Below are 13,684 nucleotides of genomic sequence, written 5' to 3'. Positions count from 1 at the left end.
GGAGCTGGAGGAGGTGGCCGGGGACAGGGGAAGTCAGGGCTTCCCTACTGAGACTGCTGTCCCTGTGACCCGGATCCGGATAAGTGGAGGAAAATGGATGGATAGATTTATTTTATATTTGACATACTTTTCAATGTATTATATACCGTAGAAATTACTTAAATACTGAATAAATGAATGAACTAAATATCTCAAATTTGGTTAAATGGATTTTCGGGACATTTCTGACGGGCATCTTTACAGCAGCCGGTCTTTCACCCAACAGCGACTACAAGCGGACATGGAAAGCATTGCAGGATTAATGCATGATGTCTGTAATATGCAAACGCCAACAAACTTAACAAAAATATTGCTGCTGGTCATGTTCCCCAATCCAAATGTAAAAGTTGTTCTCTTATTGTTATGTTTCATTCACGACACAACCCCACACAACACGGAAAACTGACTATAAATGACTGTTCTGTATAAGACATACATTACGTTTTTTGTTACCACAGCGTCATCTGCTGGATGTCAAATTTACCGCCATCCGGGTAGGCCTTGACGTCACCCTGGTCGGTTTGAATGATCGCAGTGTTGAAAAGCACGATGTTTTGCTGCAATGTGTTTGTGCACACGCTGCCTGATGCCACCAACGTCTCATCACATTCGGCTCTAATGATGTCATCTACCAACTCGAACGCAGGAGCTGCGTCAGGATGCTTAAACTGAAACTTAAAAGTTCAATCTTAACAAGAAACTCGAGGGTCGCCCTGACAGGTTAGTCACATGGTCCAAATGAGTCATGCAAGTATATTACAATGATGATTGTTGTTATATTGGAATACTGTACATAGTCATTTAGGTACAGTTGAATGATAATATTTTGGCTGACACATCACATTTCATGTAACAATGTGTAACTATGTGTATTATTTATTGTGATTGTAGTTTGCATTGTTTTATACCCCCTGTAGCCAAATGAAGAAACCTAAAAGGTTTTGGAATACTCTTGTGTCTTTTTGTTGAGTGTCTCCTCTCCTGGCAGATAATGCCTGCTGAAAAGCCCAACGTTGTGCTCACGGCCCCCTCCCGGCTATACGCACTGCCCTCACTGACAGGTAAAACCTTACTAAACTTAATAAATAAATCAAAGAAATTAATAACTTCATTGGTGTAAAATAAGACAAGAAAAAAGATAAGCAGCTGGTCTTACGGCAAACCTGAACACAGGTGAGCTTTTCTGCTTTGACCTCACTGCTCAGGCAGTTACATCAATTTTATGTGACAAAAATAAATAAATATTGGGTCAGTCTTACATGATGAGTGGAAAGTCAAACAGGGAACAATTAAGTCTGCCTGTAATAATGCACTGCATTATTGATAGGCGCAAGGAATAACAGGACTATGTTTTGTAAATATCGAAATAACGTTCTCTTCTCCAATAGATGGCTCCTTCAAATGAACGTCACCATTTAAGGAAATACAGTAGAACTGTTATTTGAGATATGTTATCTTTTTCCCCGCCCTAAATCCAGGATACAAAAACCATGATCCAACTAAATCCAAAGCACCAAGCTATTCCTTAGGGAATCGTTTCCCCAGGACCAAACTTCATGTCTCACCTGGACCGGCACACTTTGTCCCATCCAACATCACCAAAAACGGCCGAGACGGCGCTCCAGCATTTTCATTTGGTAAACGTCGAAAGGAGCCAGCTCGTGCTGAAATTCCTGCACCAAGTGAGCAAAAGACACAGAATTAGATTTAGCATAAGGGATTCAATAATTGATATCAGACATTTCTCATTTGTGTTTCAGACTGTTACAGCCTTGAAAGTGCAGAGAAGTACACTTTCCGCTCTACTCCTTCGTACACTTTAACTGCAAGAAGAAAACAACTCGTAAACAGCAACCAAAGCGGACCCGGTAACATTCCTTAACAGATACATATGCATTAAGAAACTCGTTACATATAGTGTGCTTCCAATTCTGCAGGTCCAGCTGCCAACATGCTGCCACCTGTTCTGGGACCTAAAACTGTCACTATACCTGCAGTACCCGCATACTCTATCCTTGGCCGCCGTAAAGTTGGGACCTTTTTGGATGACTTGTCAAAGGTAGATGTCATTAAAAATAGATTTGTTGTGACACTGACTTAATAATACTCCCATTACCTCCAGTCTCCAGGCCCTGCAGCTTATGAAGCTACGGACCCCAAAACTTACCTGAGAAAATCCCCTGAGTTCAGCATGCCTGGCCGCAAGTTCCCACCTCAGGATTCTACAAGGACACCAGCACCTGGAGTATATTGTCCTGAGAAGGTAGGAAGCTTAACCATTTCAGTAAAATACACACACTACTATCCATCAATGGATTATGACAAAAGACCTTTTGTTTAGGTCACGTCTAATTGCTCAAAAGCGCCAGCCTTCACCTTTGGACGTCATCACTCTGAAAAAACCATCATCCCCCTTATGGCTGTGGATAAATGTCAACATGCAATAAGTCTCATTTAACTTGGAAAGTTCACAGTTGGTGTGAATCATCAAGGTGCGAAAGTTGAAAGCCCGTCAGTGTTTTTGAAATGCATTTACAAGATTACTAGATTTCAAAAAATAATAACTTTTATTTTAACCCCTGCTGCACCATCCACTTTCTTCATTTGTGAGACACCCCCCCCCATGCAAAACGTAACTCAACTCCCAAAATATTCATATCACTGCAGTGGTCACTTTTACTGTTCAAAAACTACACTGGTGAGTTTGCCACCAAGAATAAACAAAAAACTAAACATTTTTTTCCTTCTGTACACTGAACCATACGGCTGCATGACAGTCCACAAAGCAGCACATTTTGAGAGCTTAACTGTGTTCTGGGTGCAGGAAGGGACATAATAAAGATAACCCCACTTTAAACATCCTTTAACATACTGAGAGCGTCCAAAAGTTTTAGTATTAAAACATACTAAACAAAACATTATTTAATGCTGTCTATACATTTTAAAAGAAAATTAAAATCTGGCCTCTTTGCTTCAGCAGTCTTTTAACATAGTAAAAACAAAAACTGAGCTTTAGTTGCCATGCCAACGTCTACAAATAATTTATTTCTGTCAGGCACAAGAAAAGACAGCTAAATGTATGACAACGGGTCCTTTGGGCGTCCTGGTTGCATAGGAACAAATCGGCACGAGCTTTTTGCGTTGGCAATACAAACCTGTTTGTCTGATATGTTAAAGCGAGACGGCTACGGATAAATGATACATTCAGTCGTAGGGACATCGTTGTAAAACGTGAGTTATTGCATGTCTGTTTAAATATTTGACTGCGCTATTTGGTTATTTGTGAGCGAGCTACAACTAAGACTGGTCGCTCACGCGATTTAACTACAGCGTGTCTTCGCAGGAAAAACTCGTCAAAACACAAAAAAATGGCTTACAAGCAACCGTTGTGTGTTCTGTTTTCCGACAATTGAAGACTAGTTCGACTGGCAAGTGAAATGTTGGCTTTCAAGTGGCAAAAATAACGTAAAAACGTTCAACCGCGGCAAACCGGTGACGCACGAGCTAGCTATAGCTAGCGCCGCCGCCGTTAGCTTGCGGATTTGTCTTGTGGTCTGTCAAAAGAATTAGCCGCCACAAATGTTGAAATAATCGAAGTAGTAGCTACAGAATACAGTAAGCAATAAGAAACATGGCTGGTGATGAAGACGGTATCCCCGAGTTGGACCAGAAAAAGTACGATGCGGACGAACAGGTGAAGATAATCTGTCTGGGAGACAGCGCCGTTGGTAAATCCAAGTAAGTTATGACTTCAAATGGCAGATGTTTAATTTTGAACTTGTGGCTTACACGTCAGTTGTGTCTTCAGGTTGATGGAGAGGTTTCTCCTGGACGAATAGTATCCTTCATGGGAAGCAGAAGATAGAACCAGAAGCTAATACTAAAATATTATGCTACATTGACACAAATATTGGGTCAAAACACATTACAATTACATGATACTGAAAATGTGGACAAAAATGAATGAAATTCACTAAACAGAAATCCTTCCCGCCGCAGAAACATTAAAAACAGACAGTTGTTTTCTATCGAGTGTTCACAATGAGTCATTCAAGTCACCATTAAGTTCCTTAAATCCTCATTCAGTCGACCACAGCAGTTGTCAACATATGCATTGACTCTATACAAACACACCGCCAAAGTGGCCAACAAGACCGTAGCAGTGGGTATGTATTTAAACGGCTCTCGTTCTCTCACACATTTTTTTCCCTTATCTGTTTCATTAACATTGACTTTTTATACACAGATTTCTGGGACACGGCCGGCCAGGAGAGGTTTCAGAGCATGCACCCTTCATACTACCACAAAGCGCACGCATGCATCATGGTAAGAAGAATGCATGCATATTTATTAGAATTGCTGTAAGGTATAATGGTACCGATATGTTAAATGCTCCAAAAATCAGGCTCTTGCTTTGACAAAGAGAAAATGACACACTGAGTAATCCGACTTGCAAATAGATTGACAATTGTTTTTGAAGAGACAATTTCATATCTTGGCGGCACGGCGGTTGCGTGGTTAGCGCGCAGACCTCACAGCTAGGAGACCAGGGTTCAATTCCACCCTCGGCCATCTCTGTGTGGAGTTTGCATGTTCTCCCCGTGCGTGTGTTTTCTCCGGGTACTCCGGTTTCCTCCCACATTCCAAAAACATGCTAAGTTAATTGGCGACTCCAAATTGTCCATAGGTATGAATGTGAGTGTGAATGGTTGTTTGTCTATATGTGCCCTGTGATTGGCTGGCCACCAGTCCAGGGTGTACCCCGCCTCTCGCCCGAAGACAGCTGGGATAGGCTCCAGCACCCCCGCGACCCTCGTGAAGAAAAAGCGGTAGAAAATGAATGAATGAATGAATTTCATATCTTGTTTATTGTTCTCGGGAAGGTTTTTGATGTCCAGAGAAAGGTCACCTATAAGAATCTGGCCAACTGGTACAAGGAACTGAGGGAGTACAGACCCAAGATCCCCTGTTGCGTGGTGGCCAACAAGATTGATGGTGGGTGAGCATGCATTGCATGTAAATGCTGTCTTCATTTGATTTTTTTGCAGCAGATTTGTTAGCTAATTATGTATACATAAAGTTGTCCCCGACTGCATCGTGATTCGAACGTCTCTCACTCAATCGCTGTCTTAAATGATCACTGTTTCGTGGCTGAACAAAGCTTATTAGTAAAAAATAAAAAGGCATAATTAGGCAAATTGTAGTTATCTTGGTCTAAATTAATCATTTTCAAGCATATAAATTGAAAAATGAAGGATTTAAATGAACTGTCTTTGTTGCAAAAATTAAACAGGCTACCACGCCGAATCATCTGTAAACTAAACTATACTCTTTGCACGCAGCTCGCCTCTTCCCATACTCACACACAGTCAGGATTCAGTCAGTTGGAAATCACAAAACACTACAGAAGCACTACACTACACAAACATGTTAAAATTATCTGCTTGTTTTGAAAGGGACAGTAATAAAGGAGCAGTATAGGTTTTTTTAAAAAATAATTTTACCGTTTCATGTAATTTTGTACTTAGAGTTTCTATTACTTTATATGATGTCTTTCTCGTGTTGTGTTTACAGTGTGAGTCTTAGGTCTGAGTTATGTACATTAAGATCTCACTAACAACTCATTCGTAACCAGAGGACGACCTATACACTGTATAAATATTTATTTGGACAAATACGAACTTGACTTTCTTGTTGATTTTTATTTCTCATTTTATGTCTGCAGCTGATCTAAAAGTGACACAACGAAGTTTCAACTTTGCCAAGAAGCAGGGACTCCCTTTTTACTTTGTATCTGCAGCAGATGGCACTAACGTTGTAAAGGTTTGAGCATTTCTTGATTTTCTCACAGTGTTATTCAGGGTCGTGCTGTAGATCCTGCCTATAGAAGCGCTACAATCACAATGCAACTGAAAGCCCTAAAAACTAGACCAGACTTCTCAAACTTGGGTGTTACTCGTCACAACAGATGTTCAGGGAGATGATTAAGAGAGCAGCGGAATACAAGCAAAACCCTAGTGACTTCATGGATGAAGTCATGCAAGAATTAGAGGTGGGTTTCACTTTCACTTTCAAATACCCAAACATTTTATACTGCAGTTCAGTATTCTAACATTTTTGTACCCAACATCCCTAGTCTTGGCCGTGAACCTTGACTAGATCTCTTTTGGGGAAAGTGATACATATTTAAATAATTAGCAAATTTACCACAGTAACCGACTGGGAAAGTCCCAAAGATGGACTCACTGATTTCAACGGGTTGTTGACCCCTGCTGTAGTTGAATGTGCACAGTGGATGGAAAATAGCATCTTTGGTTGACCTGACCATGTCTTTGTCACTTTGCTATACTGTAACCTTGGCTTATTGTTTTTTTCCACTTTTGTTACATTTTGTCTCTGTAGAACTTTGAGCTTGAGAAGAAAGAGGCTAGCTCGGACGCAGAAGGTGATGATGTAAAGAGGGAGGAGAGCCCTGAGTTGCCTTGACACAGTTTCATGGGTGATGTACATGATCTTTCCCTTGCCAATAGAATGTACTTTTTGTCCTAATAATCTCATCACAGCTGCTACAGCGCATCTCAAACTTGTGTGTTTTAATAGTTTGAACAATAGATTGAATGTTTAAGAGCTACAAACCAGTTATCATGTCATGTAATGTGAATGTGAACCACTCAGAGCAAAGAAAATGCATATTTTTGTGTGCAACACCCAGAGGGAAACATTTGGATGTTTTTGGTTTGCCAGCAAGTTCTCAATGAAAACTCAATGTACCACATAATAAAATAGTGATGCAGAATTTTTCATAAATAGCCGCGCAGAAGCTGTAAAGAATGTAAACTAAGCAAAAGTCTATATGCTGTATATGTGACTGTCTTGTTCGGTGTGACTTGCGAATAAATCTACTGAGACGCTGGCTTAGCAGTTCAGGTTTTAATTATAAATGTGTTACATAATATAACAAATGTATCTCTGTGGCGGCCATATATCGAGCAACATCTCAGACTTGTAGCATCCACCCTTGCTGTGTTAAGCATGAGTGATGCTAAGTTAAGTCTGGTTATTTGTATTGTAGCTTGAGGGGGTGATGATGATGTGTTCAGTTCAGCTGACCAACAAGTCAAGGCTGAGATGTTGCAGCGATATGTCAACCATTCAAAACTTCACAGTGCAAACAAGGAGAGGGGGGGGGAACACAACAATGAAAGAAAAATGAAAACCCTTCTATGATAAAACCAGTGGATGCTTTTGAAAAGTTAACATCCCCTCTTTCACAACGTAGATTGTGCTTTGTTGATCAGAAAAGCAGCCAACGATAACCTTTTACTGAACGGGTTAGCCCGAATGATGTGTTTGTGGTCAAACAATCTTGTCAGCAACCCAAACCTCTAAAAGTTTCACTTAAATGAAACAAACAGCAAATAAAGCCATTGCAATACTCTGTATATGAATTCAAACAGAATTGTAAAGCTCAATGGTAAAACAACAGAATTGTAAAGCTCAATGGTAAAACAAAGCAGTAATTCTCCACTGGTGAGCCGCGGGTCTTTGCCTAAGCAACAAAATAATGTATTGACCCGCTGTCCATGAATGCACCTTGCACGCTACGAGATGTGTGCCTAGGCAGCTGCGTAACCATTGCAAACAGTCTCTTTGAATATAATGTATTTAAGAAGTTTTAAACATCCACAATGTGCGTCGTCGCTTGTCATTAAGGAGTGATGGTAGGTCCCGCTTCCAAACCAGTTGAGAATCACTGATCTAAAGCATGCCTTGTCTGTACTAAAGTGAGAATAATGACTGGAGGTCCTCTGATGGGATATATAAGTGAGTGAGCTATCAAATGTCTGCAGTTCTCAAGATTTTCAGGAGATGGCACCATATTATTGAGTCTGTAACAGCTCTAAATGCAGCAACTAAGATAGTCCTAAAGACAAATATACATTTTTTTTTGGCACGTTTTCATTTTTTGTTTGCCTCATATTACAGCAACTGAAATTGGAGATCTTCAAAGAAAAAAATGACATACAACACAGTGGGGTCGTGGATTTGGGTAAAGAGGAACTATACGCAGTGAACAGAAATAAGGGGAATTATGTTTGAAATGCACAATATATTGTACTGTGTTTTCCTTACACCACATGGACTTTAGGTGTCACACAGAGATCCCGCAAAATGGTTGCATCAGAGCCTGGCATTTATTCACCAGTACCTTTTTTTTTGCTAATTAATTGTGTGCTTTCACACAGTGACAACAGCCAACAAGATGTGTGACATATAAAATACTTAGACGGTGACAGTTGTAGAATTGGTGTTAAATGGAATACCCTTAGACACAGACAATGTCCCGCCTCTTATCACTCTGATGCTACTTCAAAGTGGACAATTGCCAGGTTAACTTGTCACTTCCATTTTATGATGGAAAAAGGTAGAAAAATGCCAGCTGTTCCAAGCATTGTGAAAGAGGACCTTAAGCAAGGTTACACTAGACAGCTTGTTTACACGTTTTGGACATTTCTATTGCTTCCAACTGTTTTCTGCTTGTGTAACATTGCACAAAGCAACATCACTAAGCTCTGGTGTGGTGAAGAGCCCTGACCTCGAGCCTACTTCATCACAACTTCTGGTATGAAGTAGAACATAAGCCATTCATTTATTCATTCATTTTCTACCGCTTTTTCCTCACAAGGGTCGCGGGGGGTGCTGGAGCCTATCCCAGCTGTCTTCGGGCGAGAGGCGGGGTACACCCTGGACTGGTCGCCAGCCAATCACAGGGCACATATAGACAAACAACCATTCACACTCACATTCATACCTATGGACAATTTGGAGTCGCCAATTAACCTAGCATGTTTTTGGAATGTGGGAGGAAACCGGAGTACCCGGAGAAAAAAAAAACACACTGGACCGCAATGGTGGCTTAATTATTACCCAAGTACCCGGAGAAAACCCATGCAGACACGGGGAGAACATGCAAACTCCACACAGAGATGGCCGAGAGTGGAATTGAACCCTGGTCTCCTAGCTGTGAGCTCTGCCCGCTAACCACTTGCCCGCCGTGCCGCCCAGAACATAAGCCAGATACTCCAAAATCTATAGCTTTTTATCAGTCAATATACTGCTTAAAACACACCGCTTGTGCGACAAGTACTTTAGATGTCACATTACACCTTGTGCAAACGTCAACACTGTGTGAAAGTGCACACAGGTACGGCAATATCCTGCTTTGCCAGGTTTTGTGTAAAAGGCAAAGGCAGATTAATTTTTTGCAACCAATGTTGTCATTTCAACTAATAGCAGGGATCTCTGATGGCAATACAGTAAGGCTATAGTGGATAAACTCTATACATGGATGTAAACTAGCAACCAAATGTGTGCACTGTCATTGTCTGCCCTCATCAGACGTTACATAAAAGGAGACACACACTCGCACACAAAGTTTTGGGTGGGGGATCCAGATGCACGCATGCGCTTGGACGATGGGTGGCTTCTATGTTAGCACCGTGTCACCTTGTTTTGTGCAAATCATCCCCTATAGTTGTAGAGTTCATAGTCGAAAAGGTCATAGAAAGAATAAAATCTGCTCACCTTTTTCACAGGTTAACTATGCATATACTGTATGCCAAACATTCATATATATATCTATATATATCTATATGTAGTTGTTTTCCAAAAATTTATAGGAAATCTATCGTATATACATTGCTTGTGATTTAAAATAGCAAATTTTTTACAAGTATGTTTAGAATGGACAGGACACGTCTTTAGTGTCGGTATGTTTCACACGCTACAAAAATCTACCCACAGTGTCTAAATGAGCAACATAAATGTTGGAATAAAATGAGTGTGGAACAGGAGAGCACTATTCTTACAACCAGCTGGAGATGGTTTAGTGTGTTGTAGCGACACGACTCACTGTTCCTACTCATGATTGTAACCTAGCCTCATCACACGAGACCCGTCTCTTGTTCATCTTCACAGTTTAGCATTGTTTTGCTTATCAGTCCATAGTAGCGTCTCTTCAAGACCTGTTGTAATGAATGAAGACCTCACAAAGACGCTCTCATCCCCACGTTTGACACGCGTTCCCTTGCTAGAGGCCTTTCACGTCAGCATTTGGATCATTTGTTTACCTCTTCTGCTCTACCTTCCCTGGAGTGAGGAGCAGCAGAGATCTTACTAGCGCTTGTTGAAGAGCTACTCTGTACTTGCGCTAGTCTACAGCATTCGGTTTTGGTCCATTTAATATATTCAGTGCTCTATCACTGCAGCTTTCCTGAATGATGTTGTATTTCTATTCATTTCTATTGTGTAAGCTGGCAGTTATCATTCATAACTGGTAGGAGGAGTGATTGTGGAGATTAGTGAACCAGATCACCAAGTTTTAAGGAAAGTTGTGTTTGAATTTGCAATTAACATTAACTCACTGCTGCCATCTTGACCACACGGTGAACCAAAACTCCTAAAAACTTTGAGTACAATTATTAGAATCATCCATTAATAATGAAAGTGTGTCTGCTGCTCCAAACTTCCACCTCTAAGTGGATAAACAGGTAGAAGAGCCTCTGGTATTGATTAGCTGTCTCCTGGACTGGCCCTGATGTTTAGAGAGAGAGTCACATTGTTGGGATGTGTCGCCCAACATGTGGGGATGGTGGCCTGTCAACTGGGTGTCTGCCTCACATTTCGGGATGCCCTTTAGTATGAAGGAAGACCGTAAGAAACTCATAATAAAAAAATGCTCCAGACATGATGCAACTGGTCATGCTACAGTTGAGAAAACATAAGGAATACATAGTGTATGACAAAAAAAATCATGTCCATAGTTGTACTTTTTTTCTTTCAAATATATATATATATTAAGTATATAATTGGTAGAAATGCGTAAACTATTGGTGGAATAGATTTCTCTCTGCTTCTATATACTAAAAACCAAGAACAGGTGCAGATTCCTTTTCTTTGCACAATTGTCTCTTCTGAAAGCTATTATTAGACACATATATCATCATATTATCATTTAATACCTAGATATATATCATATTCCCTTTGGAAAACCAAAATAGTTGATTATGAAAAAAGCCACGAGTGTTGGTTCAACATTCTCCCAATAGAATTGATAGCACAGTTTGGGTACCAAGGCGAAGGGGCGGGGCTTCTCCTGTGGTTTGTGGAGCATTCCGCCCATCCTGGGCTCCGAAGTCCTGGGCTTTAAAAACAACAGCAGATATAGAGGAGACACGTCGTCGTCTATTTTGTGTTCACCATCGTTGCTGTTGTTGTTGATCTCTGTAGAAACATTGTTGAAAGGCAACTGAGCTTTTTTTCTGATTGGAGCGAAAACTCTTCCTTTACTCGAACCGCTAAAGGCTTTTTTTTCTTAAAGAGGCCTGGTTGGAGGTAGAGAGGAGAGGAGGGCCAACATGGTGGGTGTCACTGTACGGGATTCCCATCCCTGGGAGCCCAATATCTCATCCATGCGCTCGTCCGCCGACTTCCTCTCTGTGGTGGCACCGACTGGAGATTACGGGGTTTCAGGGCGGGGGTCAGCTCTCCAGCAGCTGCTTCAGTGCTCGTTCAATGTTCATGCGGTGGCCCACTCGTGTCACACCCAGCTCGGCAAAGTCGTCCTTGGTCAGTGCCGGGAGGTGGGAGCCCTCAATCTCGTGTTCCTGGAAGCCGGCCCTGTGCTCGCCGAGGTTGATGCTCTCCAGCCAGTCCCCTACGTCGTACTTGTTCCACAGGTGGAGGGGCTTCTGGTGGAACGGTCTGAGCGCCAACAGCGGTGAGCCCAGACCCGGGGAGTGGGAAGGCGACGGAGACGGCGAGCGAGAACGGGATCGGGCACTAGAGCTCCTCATCACAAAGCGGACCTCCTTGGGTTCCTGGGGAAGACTGAGGCTGGAGGATTTGAGGATGGTCTGCGGGGGGGTGGTCGGAGAGGCTGGAAGGCCAAAGCCAGAATAGCGTCCGAAGGGGTCGCCCCGGTCAGGTGAGCCCGGGCTAGGGGTGCGTCTCGTGATGGGGTAACGGCTGCCAGGGCGTATGGTGAAGGTGGTGCCGTAACTCTTCTGAGAAATGGTGTGGAGTTCACCTAGGCTGCTGAAAAGTCTGAAGGAGACGAGCAGAAAGAGAAATAACAGCAGAGGGACTTCAGGTATATGAAGGAATCACACGATGTTCACTAAGCATCTGATTGCTTTCCATGTGTAGGGTTACAAAATATCTATACCGCTTCAATGCTATGCTAATGAAGGGTGGGGCTAGACATACAGCACTATCTGTGGTGATTGGTTGACAGCCTTGTCCGTCTAATGCTTTACAACTGAACTAACTGCACTGTGTAATTTGGTAGACTGGACTGTCCTGAGATGGGCGTGGTGGTGCACCAGGGGAGGTGTCCACATTTTCAGTTTAGTGCAGCGACAATTTTGTGACAAAACAGCACGGCAAAGGTGCACTGAAAGCTCGCCAGCTCCGATCTGGTTTGTTCTCGGCGCAGGTGAAGCGCACCCTGCACAGTGGTAAATTGGCTGACGGGCGCACAGTGTATACACGTCACCAAAACCTCACAGACAGGTTTTTTCAGAGCGTCAGGCAGATTTCAGTGGAATGAAAAATCACAGCAACCACTAATGTTAGCATCTGAACCAGCATGTAGATTTTTATATTAATTGTCCCATCACATCTGATGTCAGATCAAAGCCAGCCGGGGCCTGCTCTACACTTGGTCGGGGGGGGGGCTTGTACCCCCAAATCATCATTTTAGAAGTGATAGCCCAGATCGCCCCTCCCTTTAGTAACCATCCAATCACAAAAAGACGCAACGCGGCCTTTGTGGAAACAGAGAAAGTGACTCATTAGACCAAGGGTCTCAAACACACGGCCCGCGGGCCAAATGTGGCCCACAGGACACTAGTTTGAGGCCCCCACCTTGATATGAAAGTTTAATGTTAGTGCGGCCCACACAAGTTTGATATGGATGCTGTATGGTATCATGTACCCAGAAAAAATTATTACGTTTGATTAATGTTCATGTTAAAGGTTAAATAACTGTTAATAGTTATCCTCCCTATCAGTGTGGAAGTGGTAAGTTTTTGGCTTTTTTAGTTTAAAGGAATTAACTTGGAGGCTACCGTTTAGGTCGCTAGCTCTCTAGTTTGCGAGTTAGCATGTGTCTCAAGACCCTGCAGTTGCGCAATATGTTGTAAATAAAAAGAGTATAAATGTGACTATAGTCGTGTTTTGTCATGTCTACAGGGCTCTAATAATGCTTTGTTAATTTTAATCTGAAAAAAAAAATGTGTCTACCCACAACTATATGTGGTTTCTTAATTTTTAATTATTTGCCGTTTTATTATTATTATATTTATTACCGATTGATTTTCTTTATTCTTGATCTTATTTTTTCTGTAGAAAAATAAAAATTAAGATATTTGAGAACAGTGGAATGTTTTATCAGAGCTTTTCTTGTAGAAAATCGGAACCAAAGCAAAGTTTATTTTTCCGTTTTTAATAAATGCATTATTTTTTTTTTTGAAAAACCTGATGCGGCCCAGCCTCGCCCAGACCCGAGCTCCAGTGGCCCCCAGGTAAATTGAGTTTGAGACCCCTGCATTAGACAGATAATAAGTAACTAAAAAAAACAATT

At 41.9% G+C, this 13,684-nt stretch overlaps 3 protein-coding genes across 24 annotated transcripts in view; 2 read left to right on the top strand and 1 right to left on the bottom strand.

Annotated features, from left to right (window-relative positions):
- The first annotated feature begins 516 nt into the window (after positions 1-516).
- On the top strand, positions 517-2,514 carry LOC131130776 (ciliary microtubule associated protein 1A-like). Its single transcript, XM_058074755.2, has 7 exons — positions 517-759; positions 1,028-1,100; positions 1,518-1,721; positions 1,800-1,907; positions 1,977-2,098; positions 2,162-2,302; positions 2,381-2,514. Exons 2-7 carry the CDS (start codon positions 1,031-1,033, stop codon positions 2,495-2,497), a joined length of 762 nt encoding a protein of 253 aa, XP_057930738.2. The 5' UTR covers positions 517-759; positions 1,028-1,030; the 3' UTR covers positions 2,498-2,514.
- Positions 2,515-3,114: 600 nt separating this feature from the next.
- Positions 3,115-6,952, top strand: rabl2 (RAB, member of RAS oncogene family-like 2). Its single transcript, XM_058074757.2, has 8 exons — positions 3,115-3,777; positions 3,848-3,877; positions 4,126-4,205; positions 4,286-4,365; positions 4,923-5,034; positions 5,765-5,862; positions 6,008-6,091; positions 6,442-6,952. Exons 1-8 carry the CDS (start codon positions 3,671-3,673, stop codon positions 6,523-6,525), a joined length of 675 nt encoding a protein of 224 aa, XP_057930740.2. The 5' UTR covers positions 3,115-3,670; the 3' UTR covers positions 6,526-6,952.
- Positions 6,153-13,684, bottom strand: part of shank3a (SH3 and multiple ankyrin repeat domains 3a) — a 237,474-nt gene continuing 229,942 nt past the window's right edge. For 9 of the 22 annotated variants that reach the window (XM_058074733.2, XM_058074734.2, XM_058074735.2 and 6 more), the window contains one exon: positions 6,155-12,144. In XM_058074733.2, coding sequence (XP_057930716.2) covers positions 11,580-12,144 — 565 coding nt within the window. In that variant the 3' untranslated portion in view covers positions 6,155-11,579. Of the gene's footprint in view, positions 12,145-13,684 lie in introns of all 22 variants that reach the window. The other 13 variants (XM_078790453.1, XM_078790463.1, XM_058074726.2 and 10 more) reach the window with 6 other exon arrangements.

Source organism: Doryrhamphus excisus, linkage group LG1 (genome assembly GCF_037039965.1).
Source record: "Doryrhamphus excisus strain RoL-2023G ecotype Guam linkage group LG1, RoL_Dexc_Guam_v1.1, whole genome shotgun sequence".
Taxonomy (NCBI): Eukaryota; Metazoa; Chordata; class Actinopteri; order Syngnathiformes; family Syngnathidae; genus Doryrhamphus; species Doryrhamphus excisus.
Note: the sequence above shows the minus strand (reverse complement) of the source record. Positions and strands in the feature narration are given on the sequence as shown.

What these genes read in the sequence shown, in the direction of transcription:
- LOC131130776 (XM_058074755.2), top strand. Translation starts at nt 1,031, where the DNA reads ATGCCTGCTGAAAAGCCCAACGTTGTGCTCACGGCCCCCTCCCGGCTA. An exon ending in TGCTGAAATTCCTGCACCAA is followed by an intron (nt 1,722 to 1,799) that starts GTGAGCAAAAGA and finishes TTTGTGTTTCAG; the next exon opens with ACTGTTACAGCCTTGAAAGT. An exon ending in CAGCAACCAAAGCGGACCCG is followed by an intron (nt 1,908 to 1,976) that starts GTAACATTCCTT and finishes CCAATTCTGCAG; the next exon opens with GTCCAGCTGCCAACATGCTG.
- rabl2 (XM_058074757.2), top strand. Translation starts at nt 3,671, where the DNA reads ATGGCTGGTGATGAAGACGGTATCCCCGAGTTGGACCAGAAAAAGTAC. An exon ending in AAGCGCACGCATGCATCATG is followed by an intron (nt 4,366 to 4,922) that starts GTAAGAAGAATG and finishes GTTCTCGGGAAG; the next exon opens with GTTTTTGATGTCCAGAGAAA. An exon ending in ATGGCACTAACGTTGTAAAG is followed by an intron (nt 5,863 to 6,007) that starts GTTTGAGCATTT and finishes TCGTCACAACAG; the next exon opens with ATGTTCAGGGAGATGATTAA.